Source organism: Hibiscus syriacus, unplaced genomic scaffold, assembly GCF_006381635.1.
Source record: "Hibiscus syriacus cultivar Baekdansim isolate YM2019G1 unplaced genomic scaffold, ASM638163v2 tig00110114_pilon, whole genome shotgun sequence".
Classification (NCBI taxonomy): Eukaryota; Viridiplantae; Streptophyta; class Magnoliopsida; order Malvales; family Malvaceae; genus Hibiscus; species Hibiscus syriacus.
In genome coordinates, this window is record NW_024062594.1 from 2,393,767 (window position 1) to 2,414,171 (window position 20,405).

At 33.3% G+C, this 20,405-nt stretch overlaps 3 protein-coding genes and 1 pseudogene across 4 annotated transcripts; 1 reads left to right on the forward strand and 3 right to left on the reverse strand.

Moving 5' to 3' along the window:
* Positions 1-902: 902 nt before the first annotated feature.
* LOC120215307 lies at positions 903-5,507 on the reverse strand (annotated as a pseudogene).
* Positions 5,508-12,668: 7,161 nt separating this feature from the next.
* LOC120215308 (two-component response regulator ARR11-like) lies at positions 12,669-15,868 on the forward strand. Of its 2 annotated transcripts, XM_039213020.1 has the most exons (5): positions 12,669-12,954; positions 13,545-13,697; positions 13,814-14,200; positions 14,350-14,426; positions 14,731-15,868. In XM_039213020.1, exons 1-5 carry the CDS (start codon positions 12,819-12,821, stop codon positions 15,697-15,699), a joined length of 1,722 nt encoding a protein of 573 aa, XP_039068951.1. In that variant the 5' UTR covers positions 12,669-12,818; the 3' UTR covers positions 15,700-15,868. The 2 variants fall into 2 exon arrangements, with proteins under 2 accessions (XP_039068951.1, XP_039068952.1); XM_039213021.1 differs by lacking the exon at positions 12,669-12,954 and having other exon boundaries at positions 13,587-13,711; positions 14,731-15,867.
* Positions 15,869-16,030: 162 nt separating this feature from the next.
* On the reverse strand, positions 16,031-18,445 carry LOC120215309 (protein WVD2-like 4). Its single transcript, XM_039213022.1, has 7 exons — positions 18,059-18,445; positions 17,793-17,851; positions 17,517-17,615; positions 17,240-17,342; positions 17,080-17,151; positions 16,736-16,846; positions 16,031-16,518 (listed from the first exon to the last, which is right to left on the reverse strand). The coding sequence occupies exons 1-7, from the start codon at positions 18,404-18,406 to the stop codon at positions 16,240-16,242; spliced, it is 1,071 nt and encodes a 356-aa protein (XP_039068953.1). The 5' UTR covers positions 18,407-18,445; the 3' UTR covers positions 16,031-16,239.
* Positions 18,399-19,828, reverse strand: LOC120215310 (protein WVD2-like 7). The gene is made up of 3 exons (XM_039213023.1): positions 19,721-19,828; positions 18,804-19,364; positions 18,399-18,666 (listed from the first exon to the last, which is right to left on the reverse strand). The coding sequence occupies exons 1-3, from the start codon at positions 19,787-19,789 to the stop codon at positions 18,409-18,411; spliced, it is 888 nt and encodes a 295-aa protein (XP_039068954.1). The 5' UTR covers positions 19,790-19,828; the 3' UTR covers positions 18,399-18,408.
* Positions 19,829-20,405: the final 577 nt, after the last annotated feature.

Genomic DNA, 20,405 nt, shown 5'->3' on the forward strand with positions numbered 1-20,405 from the left:
TCCAGTCCAAGCTCATTTTCTTCTTGGCATAATAATAAAAATATTTTATTAAATAATCAATTTGATTTCTATTTTGTTTTTTTTAAGCATTTTGAACCCTCAACATTTTAATTTGAAACAAAAATATTAATTCATAGATGGAAATTATTAATCAACAAATAATTAACGTTCCAAAATAAAAAAAATTATCCTAAAATAAAACGTTGAAAGGTCAAAATATTCAAAAAAAATAAGAATCAAAATAACTATTTAATCAAACGTTAAATACATGTTTTAACATTATACATTCTTTCTCCAACTACGCCTAAATTCAACCCAGCTTCAAATCAGATGTTAAATCTCAATTCTTAAACTCAATTACCAGTCAAACTAAAAGTCCAACAGACCCATTGCCCGAACCAACCAAGGTCCAAATTGATCCGGGTCAACCCAAACCCGAGCAATCCGTATCCATCAGCCCTGTTTTGACCCAACAATTTCGTGACCGAAATAGCTTCAAGGGAAAGTAGGAGGAAGAATGCAAGGCGGAAATGGGAAAGTATTTCATACGGGTTCGGGTTTTCCGATGGATCCCGAACATGTTGCGGCGTCAGGGATTTACTTCTCAACTTCAAACTTGCACAACCTTTGCGGCATGGCTGGCACCACCGTGTGCGGAAACTCGGCTAACCACGTTCAGTGGGATGGCCTTCATTGGACGGAAGCAATGCATAAGGAAATAACTCAACTGTTCATCCATGGAGGCTTCTGCAAACCATCTTTTTATGATATAATTAGTAGGCAAAGAAACTAATGTACATAGATGATCGCCCACTCTTTCATAGATTTTCACTAGTGTTACTATATGTAACTTTCTCAATTATTAAATACATTAAGATGTAACGTTTCTTTCGGAGCAAGAAAGACTGTAACTTAAGAATCAAGAAAGGGTCATAAGCGTTTCGAACCCCACACGTTCGATCTCACTTCATAAAAATTCATGAACCAACTAGACTAAATCCGGGTTCTATTCCCATCGAACTTTGCATGTATCTAAAACCAGTAAGCCTGTGTTGCAGTTGTTTACATTCCGAATATACATACTTCGATTCTAATGACAGTGATATTACCATCATACGCCATAAGATATCAGCTGGCTGAGCTTCAAAATTATCTGGCGGATGGGGCAAGGCAGCCATTTGAGAAATCAGGGCTCTCAATTTCAAGAAAGCTTTCAAGTAAAGTTTTCCTGGAAGATTGTCCCCTGGAACTACCACAAGCCAACTTCGCATTGCCTTCATCCCCTTTCTCTATCTTCATAGCATCTTGTATAGCCAAAATGATCTCCTGCATCTTGGGGCGAGAGTATCCGCGTTGTTCGACACATTGGATAGCCACTTCAGCAATCCTCCAGATCGACTCAATCTTCACATTCCTACCAGAAATGGATCGACGATGCTTATTACATCGCCTTTGCATATTAAGGATCTTGCCTGCAAAAAAATGACAAGCAGATCCGGTTTTTGTGCTTCAATTAGGCACCATATATACTAAGAAACGGATGAAAGTTGAAGAGAAATGTACCCAGTGGACAATGTTAAGTTCAGGACCAAAATCTTCTACTGATACCGGTTTCTTTCCGGAGATAAGCTCCAGAAGAACAACTCCGAAACTATAAACATCACTCTTTTCAGTCAGTTGTTGACTTGCATAATACCTGTTACAACATATAAATGATTGGCTAAGCACATGATTTTTTTTTAATGAACTACTCATGGATTGTAATCCTATATAGCTTACTCGGGATCGAGGTAACCGAATGTTCCACGTGCCACACTTGATACATGGTTAAATCTTCCTCAGCTTGTCTCGAAAGTCCAAAATCGGACACTTTCGCTCTCATGTTAATGTCTAGTAGAATGTTGCTTGTTTTTACATCTCGGTGAATTATACTCGGATTGCAGCCAGTGTGCAAGTATTCAAGGCCTACAGAAATCCAAATTTATGTTTATGCTTAAATAAAAGACGGGAAAAAAAATAAAGACCAATGCATCAATTATTGAGAGCTTCAATACTAAACCTTTAGCTGCGTCTTCTGCAATCCGTAATCGAGTAAGCCAATCCAACAGCTTCTGGTTGACCGAACCTGCCATAATGTCCATAGATTGTTATACTTTTGACCACAGATGGACAATAAACCGAATTGATTTCTTGTTAGAGAAGCAAACCATGTATGTGATCCCTCAAAGTTCCATTGTGCATATATTCATAAACTAATAGCCTTTGATGAGCTTCTTCACAGTATCCAATTAGAGGAACCAAGTTTCTATGATGAATCCTTGATAAGAGGGCCACCTGAAAGCATGTGTCAGTCATCGATACTTAACCGTGTAGTGTGAGGTAAATTCAAGGTTATTTGCATAGTGGAGGTATTGGTGGTACCGGCCTATATGTATCAGTTTCGAGAACAAGGATAAACAAGTGGACTGCACTATATTTTCAGCGCATTGTCAAGAAAGTTAGAAGAAACTAGTGAAATGGGATTATGGGACACTACCTCAGTCACAAATTGCTTATTCAAATGGCTAGATGAATCGCTCATTGTCTTCACTGCAACCTCCTTTCCATCTTTCATTTTGCCATAGTAGACAGATCCAAAACTTCCTTTACCAATATTTTTGGTAAAATTGTTAGTTGCTTCTTCTAGATCAGACAGTGAGATACAGTATGCCACGCCTTCGTCCAGTAAATGCCCGCCCCGTGCTATTGAGCAGGCTGTTGATTGCTTGGGGTCAGATTGTCGGTTACCTGATATAAAACAAGAATCAATAATGGAATTACTAAGGACTACACATTGCATAAATGATAAATAATTAGCAATTTAAGTGCTCGAACCATTTTCATCTCGTTTTCGGGGAGACATCCTCCTTCGGAAATTGCTCAACAATATCAAACTTGCCAAGAAAAGAATTAACAAAACTGCAAGCACTCCAATTGAGGCCCCAAGTATCAACTTGAAACGCAGTTTCCTCTGTGCCTCATTACGTAGTCCAGGATTACCTTCATAGCTACAACAGAAATATATAAATGTATATAAATTTTCTGTTTCTAAATTTTCTGTGTAGGAACACAAAGAGCTTAAGATGTAATTTACAAAAACGAACTCACTTGAAAACTATTTTCTTGCTTAGCAGTGCTGCAGGAATTTCCCCACAAATCGAGTTGTTTTGTATGTACCTGAAATGTTTGTAGATTAACCTTTACTGAAGCTTTAAAGTAGATATATCATGGAAAGAAGAGATAATAAATCAAGATTTCTACTTACAATGCTTGCAAGTTAGGCAAACGACCGAGGTATGAAGGTAGTGAACCGTTAAGTCTATTGTTCTCCAGATGTCTGCAAGCTCCGGTAAAGGACGTGATTTAGGACAAGCGATCACAAGAGAATAAGTCCCAAAGTGAAATGCCAATCCTGAATTCCTAAGGAAATTTAATACAGATATATGTATTGCATAGAGTGAAGAGCTTACACAATTTTCAGATTGATAAGGCTACTCATATCAGGGAGTGGCCCTGTTAAGGAGTTGGAGTCCAACCACCTACAGAAGATGGGAGCTTCAGTGTATGGTAATAGGAAAATTTTGAGAAGGTTAAGTTTTCGATACTTACAACTCAATCAATCCCTCCATGTGATTAATCTCAGATGGAATTTGGCCCTTCAGATTCTGTCCTGACCGTGCACTGTTCACCAGGTTAAAAAATCCATCAAATTCTATGAACAATTAGTAACCAGTCTAAAAAGAACTTAACAAGGTTGTTTTAATATAGTTATGAAATGAACAAGAAATTTACCAAGTTCAAATTCATTACATTTTTGTTATTCTTGGTGGTGGTGTTGAGGTGCAATTTACCCATGTCCATGGACTAGGAACACAAGGATCACCTCCTTCATTTGCCCAAACGCTTTCAGTAGCCATATATCGAATGGCATCGAGAGCGGTCACTGATAAATCGAGAAATGAATGAGTTGTCAGCTCACTAAGTCAAGCAAATTCCTTGAACATACACACTAATGTGCAATATGATCAAAAGCTAAATAAAACAAAAACACCCCAAGGCCATCTTACCATCTCGACTGTCTGTTTTTGCAGCAATCTGCTGGTATTTGCTTATCTCAATTGCATTAAGTAGTGGCCCTCTAGTAGAATCATTGACCTTGGATAAGGTGAATGACAGAACAAAATCGAGACTGACGTTCATGTAACTCGGTTCATAAAGCGTGTAGCTCCCATTGGCATTCTCAGCTATGTTTACCACAGCATTGCTATAGTCAGGGATGTAAGGCTCTCGCAGTCTGAATTTCCTGGTTTCATTCGGAGCTAAATCTTCGATTTCAGCAAAGTATGCATAGGCTCGAGCGTTGGCGGGGAAGCCTTTGAGGTTTAATCTGTAGCTAAGCTCTCCTTCAGTGCCAACAACTGCCGTTTGCATCACTTTAACAGGCGGATATTCTCTGGTTCCTATATCAATGTTCTTCGACGTCTTGATTCGCTCAGTCCCAGGTGCGGCTCCTACAAGAAAATTTTGCCTCCTATTGAGATCAGACTCCCAAAATCTGTCATATGGATCATCAGGGTACCTATAAATCCGAATTCCGTTTAACACAAATATCCATCAAGTAGCTTGTAGATGAAGCAAAACATCAAACAGTTCTCAAATACCATATCAGATCATACTTTACCTCACTATATCCTTAGTTAAAGCACCAAAGTTCACTCTAGCTGCAACATTCAAGAAGAAATCATCCTCGAAATCCGTAGCATACATGGAAAGATTCGAGGGGCGAAGCTCAAGAGTAGAAATGAAAGGAAAACCAGTTGTTGCACAGCATAAGCAGACATGAATAGAATATGAAGGAGCCCTTATGATCATTTCATTCACATATGTTCTTGAGCCATCTTGAATTGTCACAGTCGCCCACTCGGTTGCATCCAAGTAGAGCTCGAATTTCGGGTATGCGTCGACATTTCCAGGGCTTCCATACTGAAATGTTGCACGAACAAGGTACCTTCTTCTCTCCTTGGTGCTCAAACTGTAACAGTACTTCTTGTCGTCCGAAGGGAAGTCCCTCCGTGTTCGATGCTGCATCGAGTTCCCATTCTGGTTCTCGACCGTCACTTGTGTCCCGTGTTTCATCATATCCATGTCTGAACTCCATGAAAGCTCAGTACTCGGGTCAGTGTAATTACTTGTGCTTCCACAATCTATACTGATAAACTCTGCAGGCCACAATTTTCATGCTTAATAAAACTTAAATTCATATAACTATACAATCATACACATGATGAACAATCCTGGAATCCCATGAATTTAGAGATTTAGCAACAAAAAAACATACCTGAAACTTGGGATACAACAGAGGATATAAAGTAGAAATACAGTATAAATAACTGTGTAAATAAAGCCATTCAAGATCAACAAGGCAAAACTGATTCTTTTGATGTTTTATTTTGCACTTATAATTTTTCTGTAAACGGTAAAGAAAATTCTGGGTTTATTGGTTCAGCATCTAACCCATCTTTACTCCACTAACCATTCACTGATTGATGAGTTTATCAGTTTATGTAATGTACATTCATGTCTCCCTCTCTCTTTTTCTTTCTTTTTTTATTCTTTTTTTATTTTCCATTTCTTTTAGATTTTGGAATCTCCTTTTTCCCAAGAGTTAAAGATTTCCTGCTTACTTTTCAGAAAAAAAATAATTAACAAAAGCTAGAAATAAAGGATTAAAGTAAAAAATTAATTAATTACAAAAATATTAATTTTATAATAATTTAAATAAATATGTGTTTAACTAATAATAACTGTTAATTTTATTAGAAAAGAAAAATATTTAAAATAAAAAAAAATTATGAAAAAAAAATAAACTAATCACAAAACTCGAATATTATCTCAAAATCATCAGTGTACAAATTAGTAGCTTAGGAATAAAAAATGGTCATACAATGAAAGAATTAAAAGTACAATCACATAAATAGATGATAGATTCAAACAAACTTCATTATTGACTATTAAAGATAAACAATATCAATACAAATATAATAAAATACATATAAAATGATAATTTGTTGATAAATTAAGATTATCATAACTCAATCATGACATATATTCAGTGATTGGTTATCTATCTTCAATAATTGTGAGTGTCTATCAATATTCCGTCTAAAATTTCAATAAGAGATAAATGAATAAAATAAGTAAATAAAAATTACATGAATAGACGAAATCAAATTCAATAAAAAGTAAAATACATATTACAAGAAATACAAAAATACCATGAAAAGACATAAATATTTATTATTTTATTGAAAAAATAATAATTAAAATAATAATAATAATATGTGGAGCTTTAAAACAGAAAGAACAATAAAAAAATATTATAAAGGAGATATAAATTAAAAAGAAAAATCAAATTCAAAAGTAATGTTATCATAAATGACGAAAAATATAAAAGAAAATAAGAAATTGTATAAGAAAAATAAAAGATTCTATTAAATGAGTAAGGGCACAAGTAACTGAGATTCAAGAATTTGAGTTTATAAGATCAAATTTGAATCTTACCACCGTCAATTTTGATAAACAATATGTAAATTTTTATATAAATCTCAATTGGATCTTAAGTATTCCCTGACCCTAGACTGGAGGAGCTACCCCAAACCTAAACTTTTGTGTACTAAAAAAATAAAAAATAAAAAATAAATTCCAAGTATATCTTTCTTTATAAATGTAATTAAAACACAAAAATAAATAAAGCGTATTATTTAAGTAAACCATTAGCTTAAAATTTTGCTTTAGCTTTTGCTTTATGTTAAACCGACCCAACTTGACTGCTAGCTTTTTTGAATTTGGGAAAAAGTAAGAAAGTTGCATGCAAACACTATTAGTAATCCACGTGTCCTTCACTGTAGAAATATATAGATTGCCATGATCGATAAGTAAAATCGAGTTAAATGCTTCATTTAATATTTATTATAAGTTATATGTTAATCCGACAATAAAAATGACAATTGCTTATACTTGAATAACTTGATTTAATGAACGATTAGTTATTAGTTTGATTCATTTATTATAGAGTTTATAACATCTGTGTATGACTATTTTAAAATTTCAATGAGAAGAAGAGATGTTTAATGTTTTGATTGTGTGTTTCGACGATATAAAGGAATATTTGTTGTGTTTGTATCATATTGTATTCGTTATAATTAAGAGTTCGGTCATAATAAAGTGTTTCAAACTGCATTTAAGATTCACAAGTCAATTCTCGACTTCTATTAGTATAAATTCTTTTATTTTCGTACTCCTATAATGATAACATATAAAATTTGGTTGTTTTGAGTATTCGATGATATTTGTGGTTGTTGTGTATATATAATTATAGTGTTATATTTGATTATGTTTTGTGATATAATATTATGGTCTTCTAATATAATTTTTTGCATTTATCCCTATAAAAAGAAGGTACAAAGCAGAGGGAGAGCCCAACCAAATCATATAAAAGTTGGTAATTATATTTGGGCTCCAAAACCCTATAAAAAATGCTTCTACTCTCTCATTTCCTAAGATGGGTTCTCTTTAATCTTTAAGTTCTTTCTTTGTGGGCTGTAGGGTTGGGGAACTGGCTTGGGCAAATAATTCATCTAAATACAAATTATTGCCACTGATAACGGTTCTGTGAATTTAGTTTATTTTATTTAGAATTCATCAAATAATTTTAATGGTAAAAAAGAATGTTGTTTTCTCTAGAGATTTAGGGTTTTAACAATGGTATGTGTATTGTCAATGATTAAGAAAGATTCTGAACATGTACTACGTTGTAATCACCCAAACAATTCAAAAAAGATTATTTTATTTTGTATCACTAAGATTCAAACTTTCAATTTACGTAAAAGATTTAGTATTTTATCCCGTAAAATCAATACAACATCAAATACTTTTTAATTTCTTTCAAGTTTGTTCGAATTGTATTGAAAAATTAAAAGACAAATAGTTATAGAATCAAAGCTGTATCCATCCTTGGTGCCAAAAATTTAGGTTTTGGTTATGGCATTGGCATATTCCCAAGCCACATCTACTTAGAATGCTATATGAGTAAAAGAAAAAGAAAATTCCAAAAAGAATAAAAACAGGTAAAGATCAAACAACCCTGAAAGGCTTCATAGGATAGCAAGGTAGAATATGAATATTATGAGTTTTTAAATATAAAAAAATGAAAAGGCAACATCCCACTTATGAGAAGTTGCATGGGGTTAATCCCCCCAAATTTGTTAATTACCAATCATGCCCACACCTCTATTTTCCATTAAATAATTGCATATCATAAAGGCATTTGTGTTAGTGGACATTTGGGCATTTTCCTTTTGGAACTTGTTTCTTATTTTTATTGCGTTTTGTTTCAAGTCCTTTCTTTTACCCCACTCATTTAAAAGTATGCCTGTTAGGCTTTAACCTTTAAGCCTCTCACCTTATTTTTTTTTTCTAATCTTTGAATAGTATGGACTGATTATAAAATAATATATTCATAATTTTTCTTAATTATTAACAACGTACAAAAATCCTATACATAGCTACTTGAACTCATGACCTGTAAATAATACTCTTTTTAACCACTAATGTCACTTGATGTGTTAGAGTAAAGAAGTAATTGATAAAAAAACCAAAATTTGAAATATAATATTCTTAAAGGAAAATTGATATTTCCACTAATAATTAATCATATGATGTTCAAGATTGTTTTTTGTCTTCTTGAATTGCTTCATAATTAAGGATGGGCATGGGTCGGATTGGGTCGAATTTTTTGTTCACCCGACCCAACCCGATAACAAAGAGTCCTCCACTCGAGACCCTACCCGACCCGAAATAATAAAAAAAATATTATTTTTATTAAATAAACACAATGACTTAAGTAGAAATAATATTATATAGAGGGGTGTTATTGTAATTATTCCTAAATATATAATGTAAAATTATATATTTTTTCAGGTCGGATCGGGTATTTTTCACTATAAACCCAACCCGATTTTTTTAAAAAACCGACACGATCCGATCGGGTCGGAACCCGTAAAATTTAGGTACCATGCCCATTCCTATTCATAACATTCCACTAATAGTATGGCAATGATCCATTCATCTAAATCTAGATATATGAAGTGATCTTGTTAATGAATTAAAAGATATTAATTAGTTGAAAATTGATTAAAAAGGTAATTAATGAATTTGGTGAATTCAACGATAAAAAATATTATTAACGGATTTGAATAATTGTATCTACATAGTGGGTGCGTTTAAGAAAATTATTCGAAAATGAAAATTTAGAAATGAATGGTCATAGATATATAATTTTAAAAAAAATTATATATCTTTAAATAATATAACCCAACTGCTATTTAAAAAATCATATCCATTAAACACTTGTCATTCCCATTAAAAGAACTATCATTCATCAAAAGTTGCACTGGAAAACACAATATGGCAGGTTGATGTGGTGCACTATGTGGGCATAAATTTAGCATGAGTATGAAAGAAAGAAAAAACGAAGGAATAAACACATGAAATTAGTTACATACTTGGGATCATAATCTTAAATTTACAGTGCTTTATTTAGAGAATAATTTACATAAACTTTATAATAAAATAGCTAATTTAAATTCCCTGTTTCAGTTTCTTGTTACTATCTCATTCTTGTACATTTACAGTGAATTCACTCCTCACTAACCTTGTCTATAGAAGGTACTCTAATTAATCACTCATGGTCATGGGTAAATCATGAAGCATTCTAACAATTACTCTAATGGATAGAGTTGGGTATTCTCAAAATTATATGTAAATCCAATATTATAAATTGTCGTACCTTTTCCGGACTTCTTTTATAAGTTTATACTTGTTTTTTTCCTTTAGAATTTCATATTTTTTGATCAATTACAGTCCCTTAATATGATTACTGATAGACCCACGTAATCTATCAACTAAATCTACTATCTTATAGAAAAAATTATTATAACTTCATATTTCTTATAGAAAAAATTAAGTTATGAAAATAAAATTCTAAACTTTTAAATAATATAAAACCGTAATATATTTAAACCTAAATTAAATCTCGCTGATATGGCCTCAATGGACGGTTAAGATCGATTAGCTTAGGGTTATGTTCGCATATCATTTCCCAATTCTCATCCTTTATTTATTTATTTTAATTTTTTAACGTTTCCGATGCACCAAAAAGAATGATTACCTATTCCGCCACTGATAATAAAACATAATGTTTTAATCTAAATAAAATAATTTATGATTTATTAGATCTTCTATAGTTTTATATTTGTTATCATTAAATTTATATTAATATTTATTCTTTTCTTTTATATTTTATATTTTAATAAAAATTTATAATTTAAGAGTTAAAGTTTAGGATTTAGCGATTATTATTTAATTTGTTTAAAAAGAAACAATACAATGCTACATATCAAACTCGAGTTTAATTATATATCATACGTAAATCTTATGTACAAATTTTAGTTTAGTTTATGTGTTATTATATATGAGTTTTATTTAAATTTATTTTGGTCGAAATCTTAATATATTATGCTTATAAATTTATTATTTGTAAGTTATATAATTGATTCTAATCATAATATGTAGACATATTAATTGTAATTATAATTATATTTTCATGTGTGCATTATACTGATTGATGATAGTTGTAGTTTTTTTTCCTTTTTGGATATAAATGATAGTTTTAGTTATATTGATGTATTAATTGTAATCATTATTGTAATATAAAAGAAAAAAAATTCAAGAATAAAATAAATAAAGAAATAAAAATTAATTTGATAAAATATATAAAGATTAAGAGTTAAATTATTCATTATGTACAAAAATTATAAAAACTCAATTCCATATTTTTCTTACAAATTCAATATTTTTCTCATATAAATACAAATATCAAATTCCTTAATAGAGTAATCCTTGAATTCTATAAAGGTCTATCACAAAATAATATTTAGAATTTGATTGTTGAAAATTAAGCTTTTTTTTTTAATTGTAAGATATGATTACAATATAATATTTGTTCAAAAATTTTCTTAGTCTATCGACAAAGTATATACTCTGCAGACACAATTATTTGAACCTAAATTTTCTAAAAAGAATAATATTATATTTTATCACTAAAACTATTTAATTAGTTATTTAAAAAATTAATATCACAATGCATTAGACTAACTAATAATTTAATAATAAATTTTACATTTAGTTCACGCACGAATTGTAATTCATTCTTATCCCATGTCATCGATCGTTTTCAAGCTCATTCCAACATAAAAAACGAACAATTAAAATTCTTTAATCTTTTTAGTATTTAGTGGGAAGCCATGCTATTAATTAATCAATTAATTGTAATTAGAATCTTCATTAAAAAGTTAAATGTTCCTCCATGATTAATGCTTAATTAATTTGTCATTAGTCATCTTGATCATTTGCCATAAACTAAAAAATCAATTTTGGAATCACCCTCTGAGCTTTAAGGTTGAAACCCTAGTAGTCATTTTATTTTATTTTTTTCTTACAAGAAAAAAAAGGGTCCAATGAAATGGAGACAACCAAAGGCCCTAATTTGACTAGACAATCATGTTTTGTCTGTCCACGATTGGGAGTTTATGCTTCCACGCCTTTTTTCCCTTTACTTTTTACGTGTTTTAAAAATTATCCAATATATATATATATATATATATATATTAGGTTTATGGTAAACTATATGTTTAGTATCTAAACTATTACTTTTATTCTATTTTAGTACCTAACTTTATTTTTTTCCAAAATTATACTTAACATTTAGTTTAAATTTCAATTTGATACCCGTCGTTAAAAAACTAATAGAATTTTTTATGTGACATTACCGTATGGTGACACGTTTACATCACCGTTAAGTTTTTAACGACGGGATACCAAATTGAAAATAACCTAAATGTTAGATATGATTTAAAAAAAAATAAAGTATGTATTAAAATAGAATAAAATTAATAGTTTAAAAACTAAACATGTAATTTAATTAAAAATAAATTAAGTTCGATAATAATCAAATGTAACTCAAATAGGTTAAATTATTAATTAGGTCAAGTCTTAACATCACTAGTCCCAATGTGAACGACTGGTGAGTTTAATTAAATGTTTACTAATATATATTTTTTAAATATTTTTATATTGTTAAATTACATACCGATACTTAATTCAGTTCGAGCTTAAACTTAAATACAATTGAGTTTAATCAAAATCAAAATCTAAACTTAAATTTATATTTTAATATTAAACCGAACTCAAAATATATATCGAGTTTTGTATCAAACTCGAGTTTACTATTCTTTAAACTCAATTCAGTTACATCTCTAATGCTATTAATATTATAAATAATTACATGAAATCTTGTCACCTTTGGTTTGAATAACGGTATTTATAGAACGTATATATATTATCAATAAATTAAAAAAAATCAAATACATATTACTTTATTATTAGCTTTGTTTTATTATAAATCCAACCAATTGCGGTAATGGTTCAAAAGTACCGGGAATCTCGCCACCTTTGGCTTAAAAACTCACTTCATTCTCCGATTCTTCTATTTTTTAAACCCACTGCCATTTCTTCCTCTCTGCTTCTCCCTTTTAAGAGCATTAGCTTTCCATTTCTCTCTCTCTTACACTTCCTTCTTCCCTTCCTAACCGCCCTGGTTTCTACCCTCTTTCTAACCCTCGAATCCTTATAACAAAACAATAACAAAGCAACAAGAAAACATGGTGTTCCGTGAAAGTGGCTACTGTTCTTCTCGAAACGATGCTTTTCCTACCGGTCTCCGGGTTCTCGTCGTCGATGACGATCCTACCTGGTTGAAAATCCTCGAAAAGATGCTCAAGAAGTGTTCTTATGAAGGTTACTTATCGTTTTCTTCAAACTTCTATCTTTAAACCAACTTTACTTTGCCACTGTTTACTAATACATGGGGCTGTAGTTTCCTTTGTTTTCATTTTTCTGCACTGTTCATTTGGTTTTGCTCCCTTTTTCCGTATGATAAACTGTTCGGTTGTCAACTTCCCCCCCTTAAATTGGTAGGTTTAAGACTTTGGACATTGGTGGATGCTCAGAGCACAAATTAGTTTAGAACCCTTTGTTTTAAAATGTTTGTAAAAATGGTGATATAGTGCTGGTTGCGTTGTTGATGAATAGATTTTGCATCTAAGAACAAAATTTGTTCCGTAAATATCAATTAGATGGTGTTGTTCTACCTAGCACTTAGTCCCTCCCGTATGCTTTGTCGCCTTTTTTCGCAATTCCGACTCTCTAGTTGCTAATTATCAATGAACTAGGAACATGCATGAATGGCAGAGGTCATGGCTAGGTTGATTGATTATGAAGTTGAAGAGATTTCTTAGACCTACCCTGTAATTTATGACATGATCATATGACTTCTGGTGAGAACTAGGAATGTCTGAGACATATTTCTGTGTTTTCCCATGTTCCAGTGACTACATGTGGCCTTGCACGAGACGCTCTGAACTTGCTTCGCAAAAGGAAGGATGGTTACGACATTGTAATCAGTGATGTTAACATGCCGGACATGGACGGCTTTAAACTTCTCGAATACGTCGGATTGGAAATGGACTTACCTGTCATTAGTCAGTTCACTACCGTAACACACGAACCTTTGTTTTAAACGTTATTCGCTCCGTTTTCGTTCTTGAATTTAATGGGATCAAGTTCTTACGAGCTCCATTTATGTAAAACATTACAGTGATGTCTGTCGACGGGGAGACGAGCAGAGTGATGAAAGGTGTCCAGCACGGTGCTTGTGATTACCTTCTCAAGCCTATAAGAATGAAAGAGCTACGCAATATATGGCAGCATGTGTTTAGAAAGAAGATAAATGAGGTGAGAGATATTGAAAGTCTTGAAGGTATTGAAAGTCTTCAGATGACTAGAAGTGGCTGTGATCTGTTCAATGACGGGCACTTCCTCGGTGGAGACGATACAACTTCGGGAAGGAAAAGAAAAGATGCTGATAACAAGCAGGAAGATCGAGACCTTACCGATCCTTCTTCTACCAAGAAAGCAAGAGTTGTTTGGACAGTAGACCTTCACCAAAAATTTGTCAAAGCGGTAAATCAGATCGGATTCGATAGTATGTATACTTTCAAGCTGTTGGTTTTAAATATATCTCTTGATCGTCATCAAGAAGTAGCAGTATATCTCTTTCAGTGATATGGCTATGGTTTTTTATCCCGTTTGAACGCATCGTGTTCATGATGTTGTTTATTGTCTGTTTGACAGAAGTTGGTCCTAAGAAAATACTCGACCTGATGAATGTACCATGGTTGACAAGAGAAAACGTCGCCAGTCACTTGCAGGTAAATACCTCCCACATAGATTTCCCTCATGATAGTGTTACATTTCTTTTAAAAGAACAGCAAAACAACTGTTAATGAGAACATTTTGTCATATATTTTCAGTAGAAAAGAGAGCTTTTTCGAGGAAACACTAGTGTGGTCTGTTTTAAGTTTTCGGGTTGATAAAATGAATGAAAACAATGGATTTTCAATGCTATTAAGCTTTGCAAATATGAAAATGTTCTAAACAGGTGAAAGAAAGAGTCTTAATAGACAATAATCTAAGACATTGTTGAGATTTTTATAGAGAAACTCTCTTGTGCAGAAGTATCGACTCTATTTGAGCAGGTTGCAGAAGGAGAGTGATATCAAGAATTCATTTATTGGAATGAAACATTCAGATACTCCTTCAAATTATTCGACTGTCAATCTCGGTCTACATAAACCGATGAAAACTATGCCTGATGATGTGCTGAATGGTACCTATAGTTTTTCCGTGAATAACTCGCTTGCTCAGAGTGTTGATCTCAAAGATCAAGGTGATCGAAATGGAATTACTTCAGTTCCTATGACAGAGGCAAAAGGAGCTTTGTCTAAAGATATTCCTGATTCTCATAAAACCAAGAGTTCACAGATGAGCTTTGATAATTCCCTTGGATCAGTTGATTCAGGTGTAAGCTTTGCATCATTCGGTTCGACCACCCCAGCACGGTGCTCCTGGACTGAGATTCCTGAGATTCAGTCCAAACAAGAGTATGAGCCCTTGCAACCAGAAGATGGCTTCAACCAACTGCCACTGCCTGAAACTTCCATGATTGCAAAAGAGGTTAACAGGAAAAGAACTGAAGTTAAGCCTTTGTTTGATGAGTATAGAAGCAATCTTGTCGAGCATTTAAGTCCAGCTGACTTAGTCGACTCATTTCCGGTTCAAAACAAAACCCAAATGCTGAAGAGTCAAGTTTTCAACCCCATATCTGGTACCAAATCAAGCATGAAAACTGAGGACATCAGTCAGAACTGCCCTGCTGACTCGGACTTTGCACAGAGAAACCTGAATGCTGCCGGCATAGGAGTACCGTTAGCATCATTCTCCGAGGACTTGCAAATCTGCTGGCTTCAAGGTGATGGTTATCCTATTAACTTCGCTCTCCAGGATTTCGATTGTTCTGAGTACAACGATCCAACACTGATAGCTGAAACTCCATTATACTTGTACGATGCACCAAGGTTCGACCACGAGCATCTATTCGATTCGTCAGAATACTATGCAATCGATCAAGGGTTGTTTACGTAGTTTGAAGTCGTTTTCAATGAAGAAACTATCCTTTTTCTCTTTCAGGTAATATCTATAAGTGGAGTGCTTCAATTGGATGCCATTTTCATAAGCAGTTTGGACTTGGATGTTGAAAAACATGTATACAAATGGTGATAAAACATTAAACATAATAATTCTACTGCTATAAGTTTTCTGAACTGGGATTTGCATCTGTTAGTGCTGTATTAATATACATGTATTAGTGATATGAATGGATATAATATCTTATTTTTGGCTTTTAATCTTGTTGTTTAGTATCCAAATTCAAATATTTCCAAAAATATAAATCTGCATAATAACTTGGTATTAGATTTATCATAGACAGCTAACATTATCCAAAGTACATAAAAAAAAGCCAGAAAACTTTATATGCTGAAAGATAGCTAAGGTATTTCACAAACTTGTACCTATAATTGATGTGGAATTTGCCACCAAAAATGTTACAAACTGCTCTTCTATATCTTTTATCTCCCAAAAAACATTATTTTCAGTTTCTATAATTTTTTTTACTAAAAGAACTTAAAAGGTCTCATCGGCTGCACCCACCGTCGACTGATCCCCCATTTTCATGCGTGTATGGAATACTTTGCCAACTGAAAGCTGGATATTGGGGAAAGCATTTTCATGCCTGTTCTTTAGCAATGTGGTCCCCGGGATCCTGTTATTTTTCATTAATCCATTCTTAGAGCTCTCAGTATTAACGAAAGGCCGCCTTGGAGGTCTAGAGTTTGCACTCTGCACCGTGCTGTCAAATGGCTTCCTTCCGATTTTTGGTGATTGAGGCCGAGTTGAAATGATCTGCAAGGCACGAGATTTACAGTATACACAGTAGAAAACATTAAACATCTACTGATCATCAAGAGAATAAAGGATCATAGACAATGTAACCATGTGTGTGTATAACTGACAATGTAACTTAAGGCTAACAATTCTATTTCGATGCATAGAGAACGAAAATTTAAATCCAAGGTTAAGCTGTTCAAGATAATATAAAAAGGCAAGCATGGTTAAGAACCTTCTTAGCGTTATTGTACGGTATCTGTGATCCATGAAATGAATCTTCATTTGATTTAGCTTTCACGTCAGTCCTTTGCCTGAATTTATTCATGTCATTCTTCGCTTTCTCCTACATATCATATCAGGCAATAAATCAGTTTGGCATGGAAAGCAGCAAATGAGATTATGACCACACAGAGATCGAGTACGTATGAATAACATTTTCTCTTATATCAGTGCATCTAAAATGATTCTTCAATTAATTCACATCTTTGAGATTTAGGTGATTCGACTTGGGAACTGCAGGGTTTCATCAATTACACTCGTATTAACATCCTAACAAGGTTGTCTGTTTTGCAGTACCTTCGGTTTTATTTGCATTTGTGATTTTTCTGCCTCCTTTGATTTCATTTTGTCTTCTAGCATCTTAAAGAACTGGAATTGACAAGGAAACAGAAAGGTTGGTACAATTTGAAACCATGACAATTATAAAGAATGAGAAAAATGTAAGGGTAAGACTTGCCTCTTTCCGTTTTTCCGCCCTTTCTTCGCTCTTGAAACTAAATGGAAAGAAACTAGTAGGAGATCTTGTACTGGTTCCACTTGCATTCGAAGATCTCGAGCATCTGCCACACATTCAATACAGAATAGTAATGAGGTTCATATAAGACAGGCTTCGGTAATTAGGTCAGTGGTATCTGAGACCCGGTCTATAAAGTAAAATCGGGAAAAAGGAACATACAGAAGCCATTGCACCCCATTAAACAAAGTGTGAGCAAATACATTTGAGTGAAGATTACCTTTCATCTAGTGATTGAAGACTTTTGGAACCATTAAATGGACACAAATTAATAGAAGATCTTGCACTGGTTCTACTTGCAATCGAAGATCTCGAGTTGCTGCCACACATTCAATACAGAATAGTAATAAGGTTCATATAAGACGGGCTTCGGAATTATGTCAATGGTATCTGAGACTCAATCTATAAAGTAAAATCGGGAAAAGGTAACATACAGAAGCCATTGCACCCCCATTAAACAACGTGTCAACAAAGACATTTTAGGAGTGAAGATTACCTTTCATCTCTCGATTGAAGAACTTTGGAAGCATGCTTTGAGCCCCCATAAACAGATGCCTGCAGTTTGTGAATGAAACTCGTCTTAATCACTTGAAAATTCCAAACCACTTGGTGTCTACTTCCTAAATATTTAGTACCCTCGAAATGAATTCTAAATAAAAAACGAAAATAATATTATGATTTTTCACTTGTGAACATAAATATGTTATTTGTCATCCACTCTTGAATGTGCAAATAGAACACCAAATACATAAGACAACTTACCCTGGTTGGAGTTTGTAGTGGAGTCGAGCTATCTCTGGATATCTTAGGCGATGTTTTAGTGGCTTCACCAGCACGCCGTGTGAAATCCATCGACATGTGAAGGGATTTTATAGTTATTCTCCTCCGCTCATTTGAGTCTAATGCGGGCCTATTATTAATATACTCGTGGTTATTTGACTTATTTCCGATTCTAGAAGTTGCTTGTTTGGATACTCCACCATGATTGGATAACTTGGAATTGGAATTTGATTGACTTTTTTCGCTTGAAGTACCTAAATTCTCTTGATCAACAGCTTTCTTCAATATCCTAGTTGGAATTTGTGGAGTTATTGCAATATCTCTTGACATTTTTACTGATGGTCTATTAGTTTTACCAGCGTTGGAAGAAAATTTAATGACATGTGGAGCAGATTCGGAATTGTTTTCTTCTTGTCATTTGAGTTTCCGGTGGACTTGGCAACATCAGCATCATTCATGGCTTGTCCCGAAGCCAGTCGTTTAGGAGGAGGTAATGGAGATTTGGATGCTTTACCAGGGAGCAATGACTTTGACAAAGAATTTGTTCTTTTCTTACATGATGAAGTCGAGGTCTTCGGGTCATCACATTTCTGCAGTGTTCCATAATGAGGGCAACATAAATACAGACTCGATAATAAGGAAGAACAAAACAGATAATGAGGGCAACATAAATACAGACTCGATAATAAGGAAGAACAAAACAGAAACTTGTTAAAATAAACATTACCTTTGGGGGAATGATTGGGGTTGCCATAATTTTGTCACGGATGTTACCATTTTTGAATGCGTTTGAATTCTCAACCTGCTGGCATTCCTCCAAATTCACATCTTCTTCCATCACTTTCGGACCTTGTTCCATGTCGGCAACATCATTTTCTCTTACAACATTAAGATTGCCTGCATCTACACAGGCATTATCAGCTATCTCAGAATCAGAAACATCTTTCTCCGATACAGTCGAAGATGTGTTCGAATTGGCTAAATCCTCATTTAACAAATGCTCGACCGAAGCTGTATTTATAGTTCCCATTTGAGAGGCATCATTGGTCACAATGTTGGCTTGTTCAAGCAAAGCCGCTGCTCTCATTGCAGCTCTTCTCTTGTAATGAGCTTCGAAAAAAGCCTTCATTTGAGCAACAGAACCCGGTTTCGACGACTTTTGGACTTCTTCCAAGTAAAGATTGTGAGAAAATGTCGACCATTTTTCCCATGCCAGCGGTTCCGACACAAATCTGCCGAAAGAAATCGATTCTGTAAGAACACGCACCGCGTCATGAATCGGGTCACCCTGTAATTCAAAGTGGACCATCAGCTTCATGACTCAAACAGAAAGAAGAAAAAAGAGCCTGAAGCTCAAAGATTGAAGGGGGGGAAAACAACATAATCAGAAATTTGTCTTAGGGAAATCATTGGAATGTCAAGTATGCTATGTTTGGTCAGCGAGAAAATGAAAGGAAACGTCCATGAGAAGCCCTTTTTTTCGTTTTCCAGATCTTCTACGGGTATCCATTTTCCCATAATCCCATTAACCAAACAAATGACAGTAAAAAAAACGGAATCAAGAGAAACCGTTTAAGCAAACAAAATGTAAAACAATAATCTTTTTATCGGTAAAGTTTCAGGCTTTGTTAAAAAAAAACTAACCTCTTGAATTTCACGAGAAACCTGTGCCGGGTTAGAAAATGATCTAACGAGACGAACAGATTCATCCATTTCTCAAAAAGAGAAAAACCCAGGATTTTTTTTCTTTTCTTCTGTAGTTTCCTTCTTACTTCTCTTTTTGGTTCAGCAGAGTCGCTCAGCCTGTAAGTAAAACACCAAATACAGGCTCCCTCTCTTGGAATCTTACTGTTGTTGTTTGAAAAACATAAGGCTCATGCTAATGAGTCCATCTCGATTTCCAGACTCGCGACTAAAAGATGGGCTTTTAGCTGAGATGTGTTGGGAAAGCTTTTTTTTTCCTGCTAGTCTTTTAAAGCTCGGGTCTTTTGAAAAAAATTATCATCATTTAATAATTTTTCAAATTAATTTAATTATTTGAATATAATTTAATGATTTATGGATACCATATTCTTTTTATATTTAAGATAAATTATAAAATTTTCACTCATTTTTTCACTCTTATTTTAATAATTAAAGTTTAAATAATTTTAGTTTATTCTTTAAAATTTTAATTTTCTCATATTTTAGTCATTTGATCCTTAAATACTTGACGATGTTATGATTAATTTTTTTTTAAAAAAATTACAAAATATCCTCAAAACTTTTTTTTCCTTTTTAAAAAACTCTGATTTTATATTTCTTTTGTTTTCCCAATGATCGAGTATCT

Bases quoted from the DNA above. Each gene is read 5' to 3' on its own strand.
- LOC120215308 (XM_039213020.1), top strand. From the start codon at position 12,819: ATGGTGTTCCGTGAAAGTGGCTACTGTTCTTCTCGAAACGATGCTTTT. The intron at 13,698-13,813 runs GTCAGTTCACTA...AAAACATTACAG, and splicing joins AATGGACTTACCTGTCATTA to TGATGTCTGTCGACGGGGAG. The intron at 14,427-14,730 runs GTAAATACCTCC...TCTCTTGTGCAG, and splicing joins ACGTCGCCAGTCACTTGCAG to AAGTATCGACTCTATTTGAG.
- LOC120215309 (XM_039213022.1), bottom strand. From the start codon at position 18,406: ATGTCAAGAGATATTGCAATAACTCCACAAATTCCAACTAGGATATTG. The intron at 17,343-17,516 runs GTAATCTTCACT...AATGTGTGGCAG, and splicing joins CTTCAATCACTAGATGAAAG to ATGCTCGAGATCTTCGAATG. The intron at 16,847-17,079 runs GTACTGCAAAAC...TATGATATGTAG, and splicing joins AAATGCAAATAAAACCGAAG to GAGAAAGCGAAGAATGACAT.
- LOC120215310 (XM_039213023.1), bottom strand. From the start codon at position 19,789: ATGGATGAATCTGTTCGTCTCGTTAGATCATTTTCTAACCCGGCACAG. The intron at 19,365-19,720 runs GTTAGTTTTTTT...TTTGAATTACAG, and splicing joins TTTCTCGTGAAATTCAAGAG to GGTGACCCGATTCATGACGC. The intron at 18,667-18,803 runs GTAATGTTTATT...GGAACACTGCAG, and splicing joins CCCCAATCATTCCCCCAAAG to AAATGTGATGACCCGAAGAC.